The sequence below is a fragment of the Somniosus microcephalus genome, chromosome 21 (assembly GCF_052327205.1).
Source record: "Somniosus microcephalus isolate GS21.2 chromosome 21, FLI_Smic_1.0, whole genome shotgun sequence".
Lineage (NCBI taxonomy): Eukaryota > Metazoa > Chordata > Chondrichthyes > Squaliformes > Somniosidae > Somniosus > Somniosus microcephalus.
The window spans coordinates 5,820,568-5,836,060 of NC_141007.1; the positions used below are offsets into that span (position 1 = coordinate 5,820,568).

General features: G+C 53.4%; 2 protein-coding genes across 2 annotated transcripts in view; both read right to left on the bottom strand.

The window, feature by feature from the left end:
- Positions 1 to 15,493, bottom strand: part of mrps7 (mitochondrial ribosomal protein S7) — a 1,172,241-nt gene that overhangs the window by 678,907 nt on the left and 477,841 nt on the right. The gene's annotated exons all lie outside the window — the stretch shown is intronic.
- LOC147102564 (epsin-3-like) overlaps positions 1 to 15,493 on the bottom strand; it is a 108,171-nt gene that overhangs the window by 855 nt on the left and 91,823 nt on the right. Inside the window, exons 7-8 of the mRNA XM_085964051.1 lie at positions 15,257 to 15,364; positions 12,681 to 12,914 (exon numbers count right to left, since the gene is read on the bottom strand). Coding sequence (XP_085820177.1) covers positions 12,681 to 12,914; positions 15,257 to 15,364 — 342 coding nt within the window. The remainder of the gene's footprint in view (positions 1 to 12,680; positions 12,915 to 15,256; positions 15,365 to 15,493) is intronic.

Consider the following 15,493-nt stretch of genomic DNA (forward strand, 5'->3'; position numbering starts at 1 on the left):
CACTGTCCCATCAAACACTCCCAGGGCAGGTACAGCACGGGTTAGATACAGAGTAAAGCTCCCTCTACACTGTCCCATCAAACACTCCCAGGGCAGGTACAGCACGGGTTAGATACAGAGTAAAGCTCCCTCTACACTGTCCCATCAAACAATCCCAGGGCAGGTACGGCACGGGTTAGATACAGAGTAAAGCTCCCTCTACACTGTCCCATCAAACACTCCCAGGGCAGGTACAGCACGGGTTAGATAAAGAGTGAAGCTCCCTCTACACTGTCCCATCAAACACTCCCAGGGCAGGTACAGCACGGAGTTAGATACAGAGTAAAGCTCCCTCTACACTGCCCCATCAAACACTCCCAGGGCAGGTACAGCACGGAGTTAGATACAGAGTAAAGCTCCCTCTACACTGTCCCATCAAACACTCCCAGGGCAGGTACAGGGGGTTAGATACAGAGTAAAGCTCCCTCCACACTGTCCCATCAAACACTCCCAGGGCAGGTACAGCACTGATTAGATACAGAGTAAAGCTCCCTCTACACTGTCCCATCAAACACTCCCAGGGCAGGTACAGCACGGGTTAGATACAGAGTAAAGCTCCCTCTACACTGTCCCATCAAACACTCCCAGGGCAGGTACAGCACGGGTTAGATACAGAGTAAAGCTCCCTCTACACTGTCCCATCAAACACTCCCAGGACAGGTACAGCACGGGTTAGATACAGAGTAAAGCTCCCTCTACACTGTCCCATCAAACACTCCCAGGGCAGGTACAGGGGGTTAGATACAGAGTAAAGCTCTCTCTACACTGTCCCATCAAACACTCCCAGGGCAGGTACAGGGGGTTAGATACAGAGTAAAGCTCCCTCTACACTGTCCCATCAAACACTCCCAGGGCAGGTACAGCACTGATTAGATACAGAGTAAAGCTCCCTCCACACTGTCCCATCAAACACTCCCAGGGATGGTACAGCACGGGTTAGATACAGAGTAAAGCTCCCTCCACACTGTCCCATCAAACACTCCCAGGGATGGTACAGCACTGATTAGATACAGAGTAAAGCTCCCTCCACACTGTCCCATCAAACACTCCCAGGGATGGTACAGCACTGATTAGATACAGAGTAAAGCTCCCTCCACACTGTCCCATCAAACACTCCCAGGGCAGGTACAGCAAGGGTTAGATACAGAGTAAAGCTCCCTCTACACTGTCCCATCAAACACTCCCAGGGTAGGGACAGCACAGGTTAGATACAGATTAAAGCTCCCTCTACACTGTCCCATCAAACACTCCCAGGACAGGTACAGCACGGGTTAGATACAGAGTAAAGCTCCCTCTACACTGTCCCATCAAACACTCCCAGGGCAGGTACAGCACGGGTTAGATACAGAGTAAAGCTCCCTCTACACTGTCCCATCAAACACTCCCAGGGCAGGTACAGGGGGTTAGATACAGAGTAAAGCTCTCTCTACACTGTCCCATCAAACACTCCCAGGGCAGGTACAGGGGGTTAGATACAGAGTAAAGCTCCCTCTACACTGTCCCATCAAACACTCCCAGGGCAGGTACAGCACTGATTAGATACAGAGTAAAGCTCCCTCCACACTGTCCCATCAAACACTCCCAGGGATGGTACAGCACGGGTTAGATACAGAGTAAAGCTCCCTCCACACTGTCCCATCAAACACTCCCAGGGATGGTACAGCACGGGTTAGATACAGAGTAAAGCTCCCCCTACACTGTCCCATCAAACACTCCCAGGGCAGGTACAGCACGGGTTAGATACAGAGTAAAGCTCCCCCTACACTGTCCCATCAAACATTCCCAGGGCAGGTACAGCACGGGTTAGATACAGAGTAAAACTCCCTCTACACTGTCCCATCAAACACTCCCAGGGCAGGTACAGCACGGGTTAGATACAGAGTAAAGCTCCCTCTACACTGTCCCATCAAACACTCCCAGGGCAGGTACAGCGTGGGTTAGATACAGAGTAAAGCTCCCTCTACACTGTCCCATCAAACACTCCCAGGACAGGTACAGCACGGGTTAGATACAGAGTAAAGCTCCCTCTACACTGTCCCATCAAACACTCCCAGGGCAGGTACAGCATGGGTTAGATACAGAGTAAAGCTCCCTCTACACTGTCCCATCAAACACTCCCAGGGCAGGTACAGCACGGGTTAGATACAGAGTAAAGCTCCCTCTACACTGTCCCATCAAACACTCCCAGGGCAGGGACAGCACAGGTTAGATACAGAGTAAAGCTCCCTCTACACTGTCCCATCAAACACTCCCAGGACAGGTACAGCACGGGTTAGATACAGAGTAAAGCTCCCTCTACACTGTCCCATCAAACACTCCCAGGGCAGGTACAGCGTGGGTTAGATACAGAGTAAAGCTCCCTCTACACTGTCCCATCAAACATTCCCAGGGCAGGTACAGCGTGGGTTAGATACAGAGTAAAGCTCCCTCTACACTGTCCCATCAAACACTCCCAGGGCAGGTACAGCGTGGGTTAGATACAGAGTAAAGCTCCCTCTACACTGTCCCATCAAACATTCCCAGGGCAGGTGCAGCGTGGGTTAGATACAGAGTAAAGCTCCCTCTACACTGTCCCATCAAACATTCCCAGGGCAGGTACAGCATGGGTTAGATACAGAGTAAAGCTCCCTCTACACTGTCCCATCAAACACTCCCAGGGCAGGTACAGCAAGGGTTAGATACAGAGTAAAGCTCACATGGGTCTCTTACACACCAGGAGGATATTCAGTCCCTCAGTGCGGGCTGGGTTTGACTCGGGTCATAGAAGTGAAAGGAGAGAACATTTTCCATACTGGCTGCAATCACAATAAATCCAAGTAACAGCGATTTCCCTTCTACTGTTACATTACCAATCACGGGCAACTATAGACACCATGGGAACAGTGAGACAGCAAAGAAAAAAAGACGTTTCACCCATCGCTCCTACTCATACCCGTCCATTTAACCTCTTCCCACAGCCCATGTACACTCTCCCCTATCACAGACTCTATCCACCCATTTAATCTCCTCCCACAGCCCATGTACACTCTCCCCTATCACAGACTCTACCAACCCATTTGATCTCCACCCACACCCCATGTACAGTCCACCCTATCACAAACTCTACCCACCCATTTAATCAGCTCCTACTGCCCATGTACACTCTACGCTATCATGGACGCTACCCACCCATTTAATCCCCTCCCACAGCCCATGTACACTTTACCCTATCACAGACTCTACCCACCCATTCAAACCACACCCACAGCCCATGTACATTCGTACCTATCATGGACTCTACCCTCCCATTTAATCTCCTCCCTCAGCCCATGTAAACTCTACCCTATCATGAGACTCTACCCTCCCATTTAATCTCCTCCCTCAGCCCATGTAAACTCTACCCTATCATGAGACTCTACCCATCCATTTAATCTCCTCCCACAGCCCGGGTACACTCTCCCCTATCACGGGCTCTACCCACACATTTAATCTCCTCCCTCAGCCCATGTACACGCTCCCCTATCACAGACTCTACCACCCATTTAACCTCCTCCCACAGCCAATGTACTCTGTACACTCTCATGTACTCTACCCACCCAGTTAATCTCCTCACACAGCCCACGTACACACTATAACATCATAGACTCTACCCACCCATTTAATCTCCTCCCACAGCCCATGTACACTCTCCCCTATCATGGCATCTACCCAGCTATTTAATCTCCTACCTTAGCTCATGTACACTCAAACCTATCACTGATTCTCCCCACCCATTTAATCTCCTCCCACATCCCATGTACACTGCATCGTATCACAGACTCTATCCACCCATTTAATCTCCTCCCACAGCCCATGTACACTCTCCCGATCACAGACTCTACCCACCCATTTAATCTCCTCCCACAGCCCATGTACACTCTCCCCTATCACAGACTCTACCCACCCATTTAATCTCCTCCCACAGCCCATGTACACTCTCCCGATCACAGACTCTACCCACCCATTTAATCTCCTCCCACAGCCCATGTACACTCCACCCCATCACGGAATCTACCCTTCCATTTAATTTTCACCCTCAACCCGTGTTCAGCCCTTTCCGGATGGTATTCCCCTCCATTGTCCCCACATGAACCATGTTCAGGGGTATATTTGTTTATCTCAGTCTGTATTGATCTTTCTCACCACCAACGCCATTTCCAAACAGATGTTTGCCAAATTCATTTTTGAAGGAGATAACTCGCGGTCACTCTCAGTCAGTCACTCACGGTCACCCTCAGTCAGTCACTCTCGGTCACTCTCAGTCAGTCACTCACGGTCACTTGCGGTCACTCTCAGTCAGTCAGTCGCGGTCACTCTCAGTTAGTCACTCTCGGTCACTCTCAGTCGGTCACTCTCAGTCAGTCACTCGCGGTCACTCTCCGTCAGTCACTCGCTGTCACTCTCAGTCAGTCACTCTCGGTCACTCTCAGTCAGTCACTCTCGGTCACTTTCAGTCACTCTCAGTCAGTCACTCATGGTCACTTGCGGTCACTCTCAGTCAGTCAGTCGCGGTCACTCTCAGTCAGTCAGTCACTAGCGGTCACTCTCAGTCAGTCAATCAGTCACTCGCGGTCACTCTCAGTCAATCATTCACTCGCGGTCACTCTCAGTCAGTCACTCTCGGTCACTCGCGGTCACTCTCAGTCACTCGCAGTCACTCTCAGTCAGTCAGTCGCGGTCACTCTCAGTCGGTCACTCGCGGTCACTCTCGGTCAGTCACTCTCAGTAACACTCGGTCACTCGCGGTCACTCTCAGTCAGTCACTCACGGTCACTTGCGGTCACTCTCGGTCAGTCACTCTCGGTCACTCTCAGTCACTCTCAGTCAGTCACTCTCGGTCACTCTCAGTCAGTCACTCTAGGTCACTCTCAGTCACTCGTGGTCACTCTCAAGTCAGTCACTCTCGGTCACTTGCGGTCACTCTCAGTCAGTCACTCTCGGTCACTGTCAGTCACTCGTGGTCACTCTCGGTCACTCTCAGTCAGTCACTCGCGGTCACTCGCAGTCAGTCACTCTCGGTCACTTGCGGTCACTCTCAGTCAGTCACTCTCGGTCACTCTCAGTCAGTCACTCGCGGTCACTCTCAGTCAGTCAGTCACTCTCAGTCATTCAGTCGCGGTCACTCTCAATCAGTTACTCACGGTCACTCTCAGTCAGTCAGTCAGTCGCGGTCACTCTCAGTCAGTCAGTCACTCTTGGTCACTCTCAGTCAGTCACTCACGGTCACTCTCAGTCAGTCAGTCGCGGTCACTCTCAGTCAGTCACTCTCGGTCACTCTCAGTCTGTCACTCTCGGTCACTCTCAGTCTGTCACTCTCAGTCACTTGCGGTCACTCTCAGTCAGTCAGTCACTCGCGGTCACTCTCAGTCAGTCAGACACTCGCGGTCACTCTCAGTCAATCAGTCACTCGCGGTCACTCTCAGTCAATCAGTCACTCGCGGTCACTCTCAGTCAATCAGTCACTCGCGGTCAGTCACTCGCAGTCCCTCTCAGTCAGTCACTCGCGGTCACTCTCAGTCAGTCACTCTCGGTCACTCTCAATCAGTCACTCGCGGTCACTCTCAGTCAATCAGTCACTCGCGGCCACTCGCGGTCAGTCACTCGCAGTCCCTCTCAGTCAGTCACTCGCGGTCACTCTCAGTCAGTCACTCTCGGTCACTCTCAGTCAGTCACTCGCGGTCACTCTCAATCAGTCACTCTCGGTCACTCTCAGTCAGTCACTCGCGGTCACTTTCAGTCACTCTCAGTCAGTCACTCATGGTCACTTGCGGTCACTCTCAGTCAGTCAGTCGCAGTCACTCTCAGTCAGTCAGTCACTAGCGGTCACTCTCAGTCAGTCAATCAGTCACTCGCAGTCACTCTCAGTCAATCATTCACTCGCGGTCACTCTCAGTCAGTCACTCTCGGTCACTCGCGGTCACTCTCAGTCACTCTCAGTCAGTCAGTCGCGGTCACTCTCAGTCGGTCACTCGCGGTCACTCTCGGTCAGTCACTCTCAGTAACACTCGGTCACTCGCGGTCACTCTCAGTCAGTCACTCACGGTCACTTGCGGTCACTCTCGGTCAGTCACTCTCGGTCACTCTCAGTCACTCGTGGTCACTCTCAGTCAGTCACTCTCGGTCACTCTCAGTCAGTCACTCTCGGTCACTCTCAGTCACTCGTGGTCACTCTCAAGTCAGTCACTCTCGGTCACTTGCGGTCACTCTCAGTCAGTCACTCTCGGTCACTGTCAGTCACTCGTGGTCACTCTCGGTCACTCTCAGTCAGTCACTCGCGGTCACTCGCAGTCAGTCACTCTCGGTCACTTGCGGTCACTCTCAGTCAGTCACTCTCGGTCACTCTCAGTCAGTCACTCGCGGTCACTCTCAGTCAGTCAGTCACTCTTGGTCACTCTCAGTCAGTCACTCACGGTCACTCTCAGTCAGTCAGTCGCGGTCACTCTCAGTCAGTCACTCTCGGTCACTCTCAGTCTGTCACTCTCGGTCACTCTCAGTCTGTCACTCTCAGTCACTTGCGGTCACTCTCAGTCAGTCAGTCACTCGCGGTCACTCTCAGTCAGTCAGACACTCGCGGTCACTCTCAGTCAATCAGTCACTCGCGGTCACTCTCAGTCAATCAGTCACTCGCGGTCACTCTCAGTCAATCAGTCACTCGCGGTCAGTCACTCGCAGTCCCTCTCAGTCAGTCACTCGCGGTCACTCTCAGTCAGTCACTCTCGGTCACTCTCAGTCAGTCACTCGCGGTCACTCTCAATCAGTCACTCTCGGTCACTCTCAGTCAGTCACTCGCGGTCACTCTCAGTCAGTCACTCTCGGTCACTCTCAGTCTGTCACTCTCGGTCACTCTCAGTCTGTCACTCTCAGTCACTTGCGGTCACTCTCAGTCAGTCAGTCACTCGCGGTCACTCTCAGTCAGTCAGACACTCGCGGTCACTCTCAGTCAATCAGTCACTCGCGGTCACTCTCAGTCAATCAGTCACTCGCGGTCACTCTCAGTCAATCAGTCACTCGCGGCCACTCGCGGTCAGTCACTCGCAGTCCCTCTCAGTCAGTCACTCGCGGTCACTCTCAGTCAGTCACTCTCGGTCACTCTCAGTCAGTCACTCGCGGTCACTCTCAATCAGTCACTCTCGGTCACTCTCAGTCAGTCACTCGCGGTCACTCGCAGTCCCTCTCAGTCAGTCAGTCGCGGTCACTCTCAGTCAGTCAGTCACTAGCGGTCACTCTCAATCAGTCAATCAGTCACTCGCAGTCACTCTCAGTCAATCATTCACTCGCGGTCACTCTCAGTCAGTCACTCTCGGTCACTCGCGGTCACTCTCAGTCACTCGCAGTCACTCTCAGTCAGTCAGTCGCGGTCACTCTCAGTCGGTCACTCGCGGTCACTCTCGGTCAGTCACTCTCAGTAACACTCGGTCACTCGCGGTCACTCTCAGTCAGTCACTCACGGTCACTTGCGGTCACTCTCGGTCAGTCACTCTCGGTCACTCTCAGTCACTCGTGGTCACTCTCAGTCACTCTCAGTCAGTCACTCTCGGTCACTCACAGTCACTCGCGGTCACTCTCAGTCAGTCACTCGCGGTCACACTCAGTCAGTCGCGGTCACTCTCAGTCACTCGCGGTCACTCTCAGTCAGTCACTCGCGGTAACTCTCAGTCAGTCGCTGTCACTCTCAGTCAGTCACTCGCGGTCACTCTCTCTCAGTCACTCAGGGTCACTCTCAGTCAGTCACTCTCGGTCACTCTCAGTCAGTCACGCTCGGTCACTCGCGGTCACTCTCTCTCAGTCAGTCAGTCACTCTCGGTCCCTCTCAGTCAGTCAGTCACTCGCGGTCACTCAGTCACTCGCGGTCACTCACAGTCACTCGCGGTCACTCTCAGTCAGTCACTCGCGGTCACACTCAGTCAGTCGCGGTCACTCTCAGTCACTCGCGGTCACTCTCAGTCAGTCACTCGCGGTAACTCTCAGTCAGTCGCTGTCACTCTCAGTCAGTCACTCGCGGTCACTCTCTCTCAGTCACTCAGGGTCACTCTCAGTCAGTCACTCTCGGTCACTCTCAGTCAGTCACGCTCGGTCACTCGCGGTCACTCTCTCTCAGTCAGTCAGTCACTCTCGGTCCCTCTCAGTCGGTCAGTCACTCATGGTCACTCTCAGTCGGTCACTCGCGGTCACTCTCAGTCACTCGCGGTCACTCTCAGTCACTCGCGGTCACTCTCAGTCAGTCACTCGCAGTCACTCTCAGTCAGTCAGTCGTGGTCACTCTCAGTCAGTCACTCGCGGTCACTCTCAGTCACTCAGTCACTCTCGGTCAATCTCAGTCAATCAGTCACTCGCGGTCACTCAGTTAGTCAGTCACTCGCGGTCACTCTCTCTCAGTCACTCAGTCACTCTTGGTCACTCTCAGTCAGTCAATCAGTCACTCGCGGTCACTCAGTTAGTCAGTCACTCGCGGTCACTCTCATTCAGTCACTCGCGGTCACTCTCAGTCAGTCAGTCGTGGTCACTCTCAGTCAGTCACTCGCGGTCACTCTCAGTCACTCAGTCACTCTCGGTCACTCTCAGTCAGTCAATCAGTCACTCGCGGTCACTCAGTTAGTCAGTCACTCGCGGTCACTCTCTCTCAGTCACTCAGGGTCACTCTCAGTCAGTCAATCAGTCACTCGCGGTCACTCAGTTAGTCAGTCACTCGCGGTCACTCTCTCTCAGTCACTCAGTCACTCTCGGTCACTCTCAGTCAGTCAATCAGTCACTCGCGGTCACTCAGTTAGTCAGTCACTCGCGGTCACTCTCAGTCAGTCACTCTCGGTCAATCTCAGTCAGTCAGTCACTCGCGGTCACCCTCTCTCAGTCAGTCAATCAGTCACTCGCGGTCACTCAGTTAGTCAGTCACTCGCGGTCACTCTCTCTCAGTCACTCAGTCACTCTTGGTCACTCTCAGTCAGTCAATCAGTCACTCGCGGTCACTCAGTTAGTCAGTCACTCGCGGTCACTCTCATTCAGTCACTCGCGGTCACTCTCAGTCAGTCACTCTCGTTCACTCTCAGTCAGTGACTCGCGGTCACTCGCGGTCACTCTCTCTCAGTCAGTCACTCTCGGTCACTCTCAGTCAGTCAGTCACTCGCGGTCACTCAGTCAGTCAGTCACTCTCAGTCACTCGCGGTCACTCTCAGTCACTCGCAGTCACTCAGTCAGTCAGTCACTCGCGGTCACTCTCAGTCAGTCAGTCACTCGCGGTCACTCTCAGTCGGTCAGTCACTCGCGGTCACTCTCAGTCAGTCACTCGCGGTCACTCTCAGTCACTCGCGGTCACTCTCAGTCAGTCACTCGCAGTCACTCTCAGTCAGTCACACGTGGTCACTCTCCGTCAGTCACTCGTGGTCACTCTCCGTCAGTCACTCGCGGTCACTCTCAGTCAGTCACTCGCAGTCACTCAGTTAGTCAGTCACTCTCGGTCACTCTCAGTCAGTCAGTCACTCGCGGTCACTCTCTCCCAGTCAGTCAATCACACTCGGTCACTCAGTTAGTCAGTCTCTTGCGGTCACTCTCAGTCAGTCACTCTCGGTCACTCTCAGTCAGTCACTCTCGGTCACTCTCAGTCAGTCAGTCACTTGCGGTCACTCTCAGTCACTCGCGGTCACTCTCAGTCACTCGCGGTCACTCTCAGTCAATCACTCGCGGTCACTTTCAGTCAGTCAGTCGCGGTCACTCTCAGTCAGTCAGTCGTGGTCACTCTCAGTCAGTCACTCGCGGTCACTCTCAGTCACTCAGTCACTCTCGGTCACTCTCAGTCAGTCAATCAGTCACTCGCGGTCACTCAGTTAGTCAGTCACTCGCGGTCACTCTCTCTCAGTCACTCAGGGTCACTCTCAGTCAGTCAATCAGTCACTCGCGGTCACTCAGTTAGTCAGTCACTCGCGGTCACTCTCTCTCAGTCACTCAGTCACTCTCGGTCACTCTCAGTCAGTCAATCAGTCACTCGCGGTCACTCAGTTAGTCAGTCACTCGCGGTCAATCTCAGTCAATCAGTCACTCGCGGTCACTCAGTTAGTCAGTCACTCGCGGTCACTCTCTCTCAGTCACTCAGTCACTCTTGGTCACTCTCAGTCAGTCAATCAGTCACTCGCGGTCACTCAGTTAGTCAGTCACTCGCGGTCACTCTCATTCAGTCACTCGCGGTCACTCTCAGTCAGTCAGTCGTGGTCACTCTCAGTCAGTCACTCGCGGTCACTCTCAGTCACTCAGTCACTCTCGGTCACTCTCAGTCAGTCAATCAGTCACTCGCGGTCACTCAGTTAGTCAGTCACTCGCGGTCACTCTCTCTCAGTCACTCAGGGTCACTCTCAGTCAGTCAATCAGTCACTCGCGGTCACTCAGTTAGTCAGTCACTCGCGGTCACTCTCTCTCAGTCACTCAGTCACTCTCGGTCACTCTCAGTCAGTCAATCAGTCACTCGCGGTCACTCAGTTAGTCAGTCACTCGCGGTCACTCTCAGTCAGTCACTCTCGGTCAATCTCAGTCAGTCAGTCACTCGCGGTCACCCTCTCTCAGTCAGTCAATCAGTCACTCGCGGTCACTCAGTTAGTCAGTCACTCGCGGTCACTCTCTCTCAGTCACTCAGTCACTCTTGGTCACTCTCAGTCAGTCAATCAGTCACTCGCGGTCACTCAGTTAGTCAGTCACTCGCGGTCACTCTCATTCAGTCACTCGCGGTCACTCTCAGTCAGTCACTCTCGTTCACTCTCAGTCAGTGACTCGCGGTCACTCGCGGTCACTCTCTCTCAGTCAGTCACTCTCGGTCACTCTCAGTCAGTCAGTCACTCGCGGTCACTCAGTCAGTCAGTCACTCTCAGTCACTCGCGGTCACTCTCAGTCACTCGCAGTCACTCAGTCAGTCAGTCACTCGCGGTCACTCTCAGTCAGTCAGTCACTCGCGGTCACTCTCAGTCGGTCAGTCACTCGCGGTCACTCTCAGTCAGTCACTTGCGGTCACTCTCAGTCACTCGCGGTCACTCTCAGTCAGTCAATCAGTCACTCGCGGTCACTCTCAGTCAATCATTCACTCGCGGTCACTCTCAGTCAGTCACTCTCGGTCACTCGCTGTCACTCTCAGTCACTCGCGGTCACTCTCAGTCACTCGCGGTCACTCTCAGTCACTCGCGGTCACTCTTGGTCACTCTCAGTCAGTCACTCTCGGTCACTGCGGTCACTCTCAGTCACTCGCGGTCACTCTCAGTCACTCACGGTCACTCGCGGTCACTCTCAGTCACTCGCGGTCACTCTCAGTCACTCGCGGTCACTCTTGGTCACTCTCAGTCAGTCATTCACTCTCGGTCACTCTCATTCACTCGTGGTCACTCTCAGTCTGTCACTCTCGGTCACTCGCGGTCACTCTCAGTCAGTCGCGTACACTCTCAGTCAGTCAGTCGCGGTCACCCTCAGTCAGTCACTCGCGGTCACTCTCAGTCAGTCACTCACGGTCACTCTCAGTCAGTTACTCGCGGTCACTCTCAGTCAGTCACTCTCGGTCACTCTCAGTCAGTCACTTGCGGTCACTATCAGTCAGTCACTTGCGGTCACTATCAGTCAGTCAGTCACTCTCGGTCACTCTCAGTCAGTCACTCTTGGTCACTCGCGGTCACTCTCAGTCAGTCACTTGCGGTCACTCTCAGTGAGTCAGTCACTCGCGGTCACTCTCAGTCAGTCAGTCACTCTCGGTCACTCTCAATCAGTCACTCTCGGTCACTCTCAGTCAGTCAGTCACTTGCGGTCACTCTCAGTGAGTCAGTCACTCTCAGTCACTCTCAGTCAGTCACTCGCAGTCACTCTCAGTCAGTCACTCTCGGTCACTCTCAGTCAGTCACTCTCGGTCACTCAGTCAGTCACTCGTGGTCACTCTCAGTCAGTCACTCTCGGTCACTCTCAGTCAGTCACTCGCGGTCACTCTCAGTCAGTCACTCTCGGTCACTCTCAGTCAGTCACTCTCGGTCACTCAGTCAGTCACTCGCGGTCACTCTCAGTCAGTCACTCTCGGTCACTCTCAGTCAGTCACTCTCGGTCACTCTCAGTCAATCTGTCACTCTCGGTCACTCTCAGTCAGTCACTCTCGGTCTCTCACTTGCGGTCACTCTCAGTCACTCGCGGTCACTCTCAGTTCGTCACTCTCGGTCACTCTCGGTCAGTCACTCTCAGTCACTCTCAGTCAGTCACTTGCGGTCACTCTCAGTCAGTCACTCTCGGTCACTCTCTCAGTCAGTCACTTGCGGTCACTCTCAGTCAATCAGTCACTCTCGGTCACTCTCTCTCAGTCAGTCACTTGCGGTCACTCAGTCAATCAGTCATTCGCGGTCACTCTCAGTCAGTCAGTCACTCTCGGTCACTCTCAGTCAGTCACCCTCAGTCAGTCAGTCATTCTTGGCCACTCTCACTCAGTCACTCGCGGTCACTCTCACTCAGTCACTCGCGGTCACTCTCAGTCAGTCACTCGCGGTCACTCTCAGTCAGTCAGTCACTCGCGGTCACTCTCAGCCAGTCACTCTTGGTCATGCCTGACACTACAGTTCTTTGCCCTAAATTAATCTTTATAAAAAAAACATGCACTCAGTCACGAAGCAGCTGACCGTTACCTGATGCGTGGAAAGGATTCTTGCTTTTAAGGCTGTGCAAGGGTGCAGAGAGCAATGAGTCCAGATTCACCAGGGATGCAGCATTCGGTTCCAGGAATAATTCTGGAGTCCGGTGTGGCCCATTTGAAGAGTCCTTTAGGGAGTTCCCTATCTCGGTCATATCAAAGACATCAGGGCTACTGCTGCCATTCTGCTTTGTGCTTGGAACCATTTCACCCAACAGGTCCATCTTTCCTGCAGGATTAGAAATTGGCAATTAATTCTCGTGGATAATCTTTATCCTAGAGTCCAGGGCCCTCAATATCTTCCTGCTCTCAATCCAATAGACTGTGCCACGCCTAATGCCAGAAACATAAAGGGCTCTGATAGCAGCGAGCTGTGCCAGTTACCTGGGGGCCCAGGTGAGGCACTGACTGTATGAGGCTCACCTCGTCTCTCTGTCACCCAGTTTGGAAAGAGTGAAGGTTGGATCAATCTCCTCAGACCTTGGACTGGATTCTCAGACCCCGAGAAGAGGGTTTGTTATCTGTCAGTATCCAGTTCCAAGGCAGTGTCTGGCACTAACCCTTTTTCAGATGCGGACTGACCTGCCATCTATTTCTCACATTTCAGGTTACAGCCATTTTCAGCATTTTCCTTCTGATTTGTTCCATTGGACTGTATCCCAACATCACCTTTCTAGGGGGAGGGGAAACTGGGATAGAAAGATAATTTATTGTCTCATTTGTTCCCGGTCTGGCAACACCTTGATTTAAAAATTCTCATCCTTGTTTTCAAATTCCTCCATGGCCTCACCTCTCCCCATCTCTGTAACCTCCAGTGCAATACTTTCAGTCAACCATCGGGGAGGCAGCATTTGACCGAGTGTGACATCAAGGAGCCTGAGTAAGATTGAAGTCAATGGGAATCAGGGGGAAATCTCTCCACTGGCTGGAGTCAGACCGAGCACAAAGGAAGATGGTTGTGGTGGTTGAAGGTCAATTATCACAGCCCCAGGACATCGCTGCAGGAGTTCCTCAGGGCAGTGTCCTAGGCCCAACCATCTTCAGCTGCTTCATCAATGACCTTCCCTCCATCATAAGGTCAGAAGTGGGGATGTTCTCTGATGATTGCAGTGTTCAGTGCCATTCTCAACTCCTTAGATAATGAAGCAGTCCATGCCCGCATGCAGCAAGACTTGGATAACATTCAGGCTTGGGCTGATAAGTGGCAGGTAACATTCGTGACACACAAGTGCCAGGCAATGACTATCTCCAACAAGCGAGTGTCTAACCACCGCCCCATGACATTCAACGGCATCACCATCACCGAATCCCCCACCATCAATATCCAGGGGGTCACAATTGACCAGAAACTTAACTGGACCAGTCACATAAATACTGTGGCAACAAGAGCAGGTCAGAGGCTGGGTATTCTGCGGCGAGTGTCTCACCTCCTGACTCCCCAAAGCCTTTCCACCATCTACAAGGCACAAGTCAGGATTCCACTTGCCTGGATGAGTGCAGCTCCAACAACACTCAAGAAGCTTGACACCATCCAAGACAAAGCAGCCCGCTTGATTGGCACCCCATCCACCACCTTAAACATTCACTCCCTCCACCACCGGCGCACCGTGGCTGCAGTGTGTACCATCTACAAGATGCACTGCAGCAACTCGCCAAGGCTTCTTCGGCAGCACCTCCCAAACCCGCGAAGGACAAGGACAGCAGGCGCATGGGAACACCACCACTTCCAAGTTCCCCTCCAAGTCACACACCGTCCTGACTTGGAAGTATATCGCTGATCCTTCATCGTCACTGGGTCAAAATCCTGGCACTCCCTCCCTAACAGCACTGTGGGAGTACCTTCACCACACGGACTGCAGTGGTTCAAGAAGGCAGCTCACCACCACCTTCTCGAGGGCAATTAGGGATGGGCAATAAATGCTGGCCTTGCCAGTAACGCCCACATCCCATGAACGAATAAAACAAAGCTTGTGAGCCAAATTATTAAAATGAGCCTACCCAGCCCTGACCCAGATACTGCAGCGAGGTCAACAATGGAGCGGGATTGAGGAGGTTCAGTCCACGTGGCAGCAGACTATTCTGCATGGGGTGCATCACAGCCTGATCCAGTATCCATGCCCAGGGGCACTGGGAGGGTAATCTGGCTAATTGGTCCCCGCCCTAATCCTTTTGTCACCCCAGCTGACATCAGCTTATGATGCAGGTGGCGTACAGCCTGGCACCACCCTGGGTACAGGTGGCGTACGGCCTGGCACCACCCTGGGTACAGGTGGCGTACGGCCTGGCACCACCCTGGGCACAGGTGGCGTACGGCCTGGCACCACCCTGGGCACAGGTGGCGTACGGCCTGGCACCACCCTGGGCACAGGTGGCGTATGGCCTGGCACCACCCTGGGCACAGGTGGCGTACGGCCTGGCACCACCCTGGGCACAGGTGGCGTACGGCCTGGCACCACCCTGGGTACAGCATTTACCCGCTGAGCCTTGGGGCACTGAAAGAAAAAGTGGCCGTCACGTGCCACATGGCTCTGTACAGAGCCCATCGCTGATTCAGTACAGTCTGAACATTACCTGCAGGACTGTTGGACACGGACGGTGGAGACTGAACCCAGTCACTCTCCGCAAACTGATCCAGCGCTGAATCACCCAGATTTGTAAAGGGGTCAAATGTGGAGCCATCTATGAGAAGGACAGAAGCATGATCTGAAGGCAGCACAGACAACAAATATAGGGCACACACGGGGATCCTGGGCCCTCTGCTCTAACACTCCCCATCAGAGCCCAGGTGACCAGCTTTCCACCACTCCC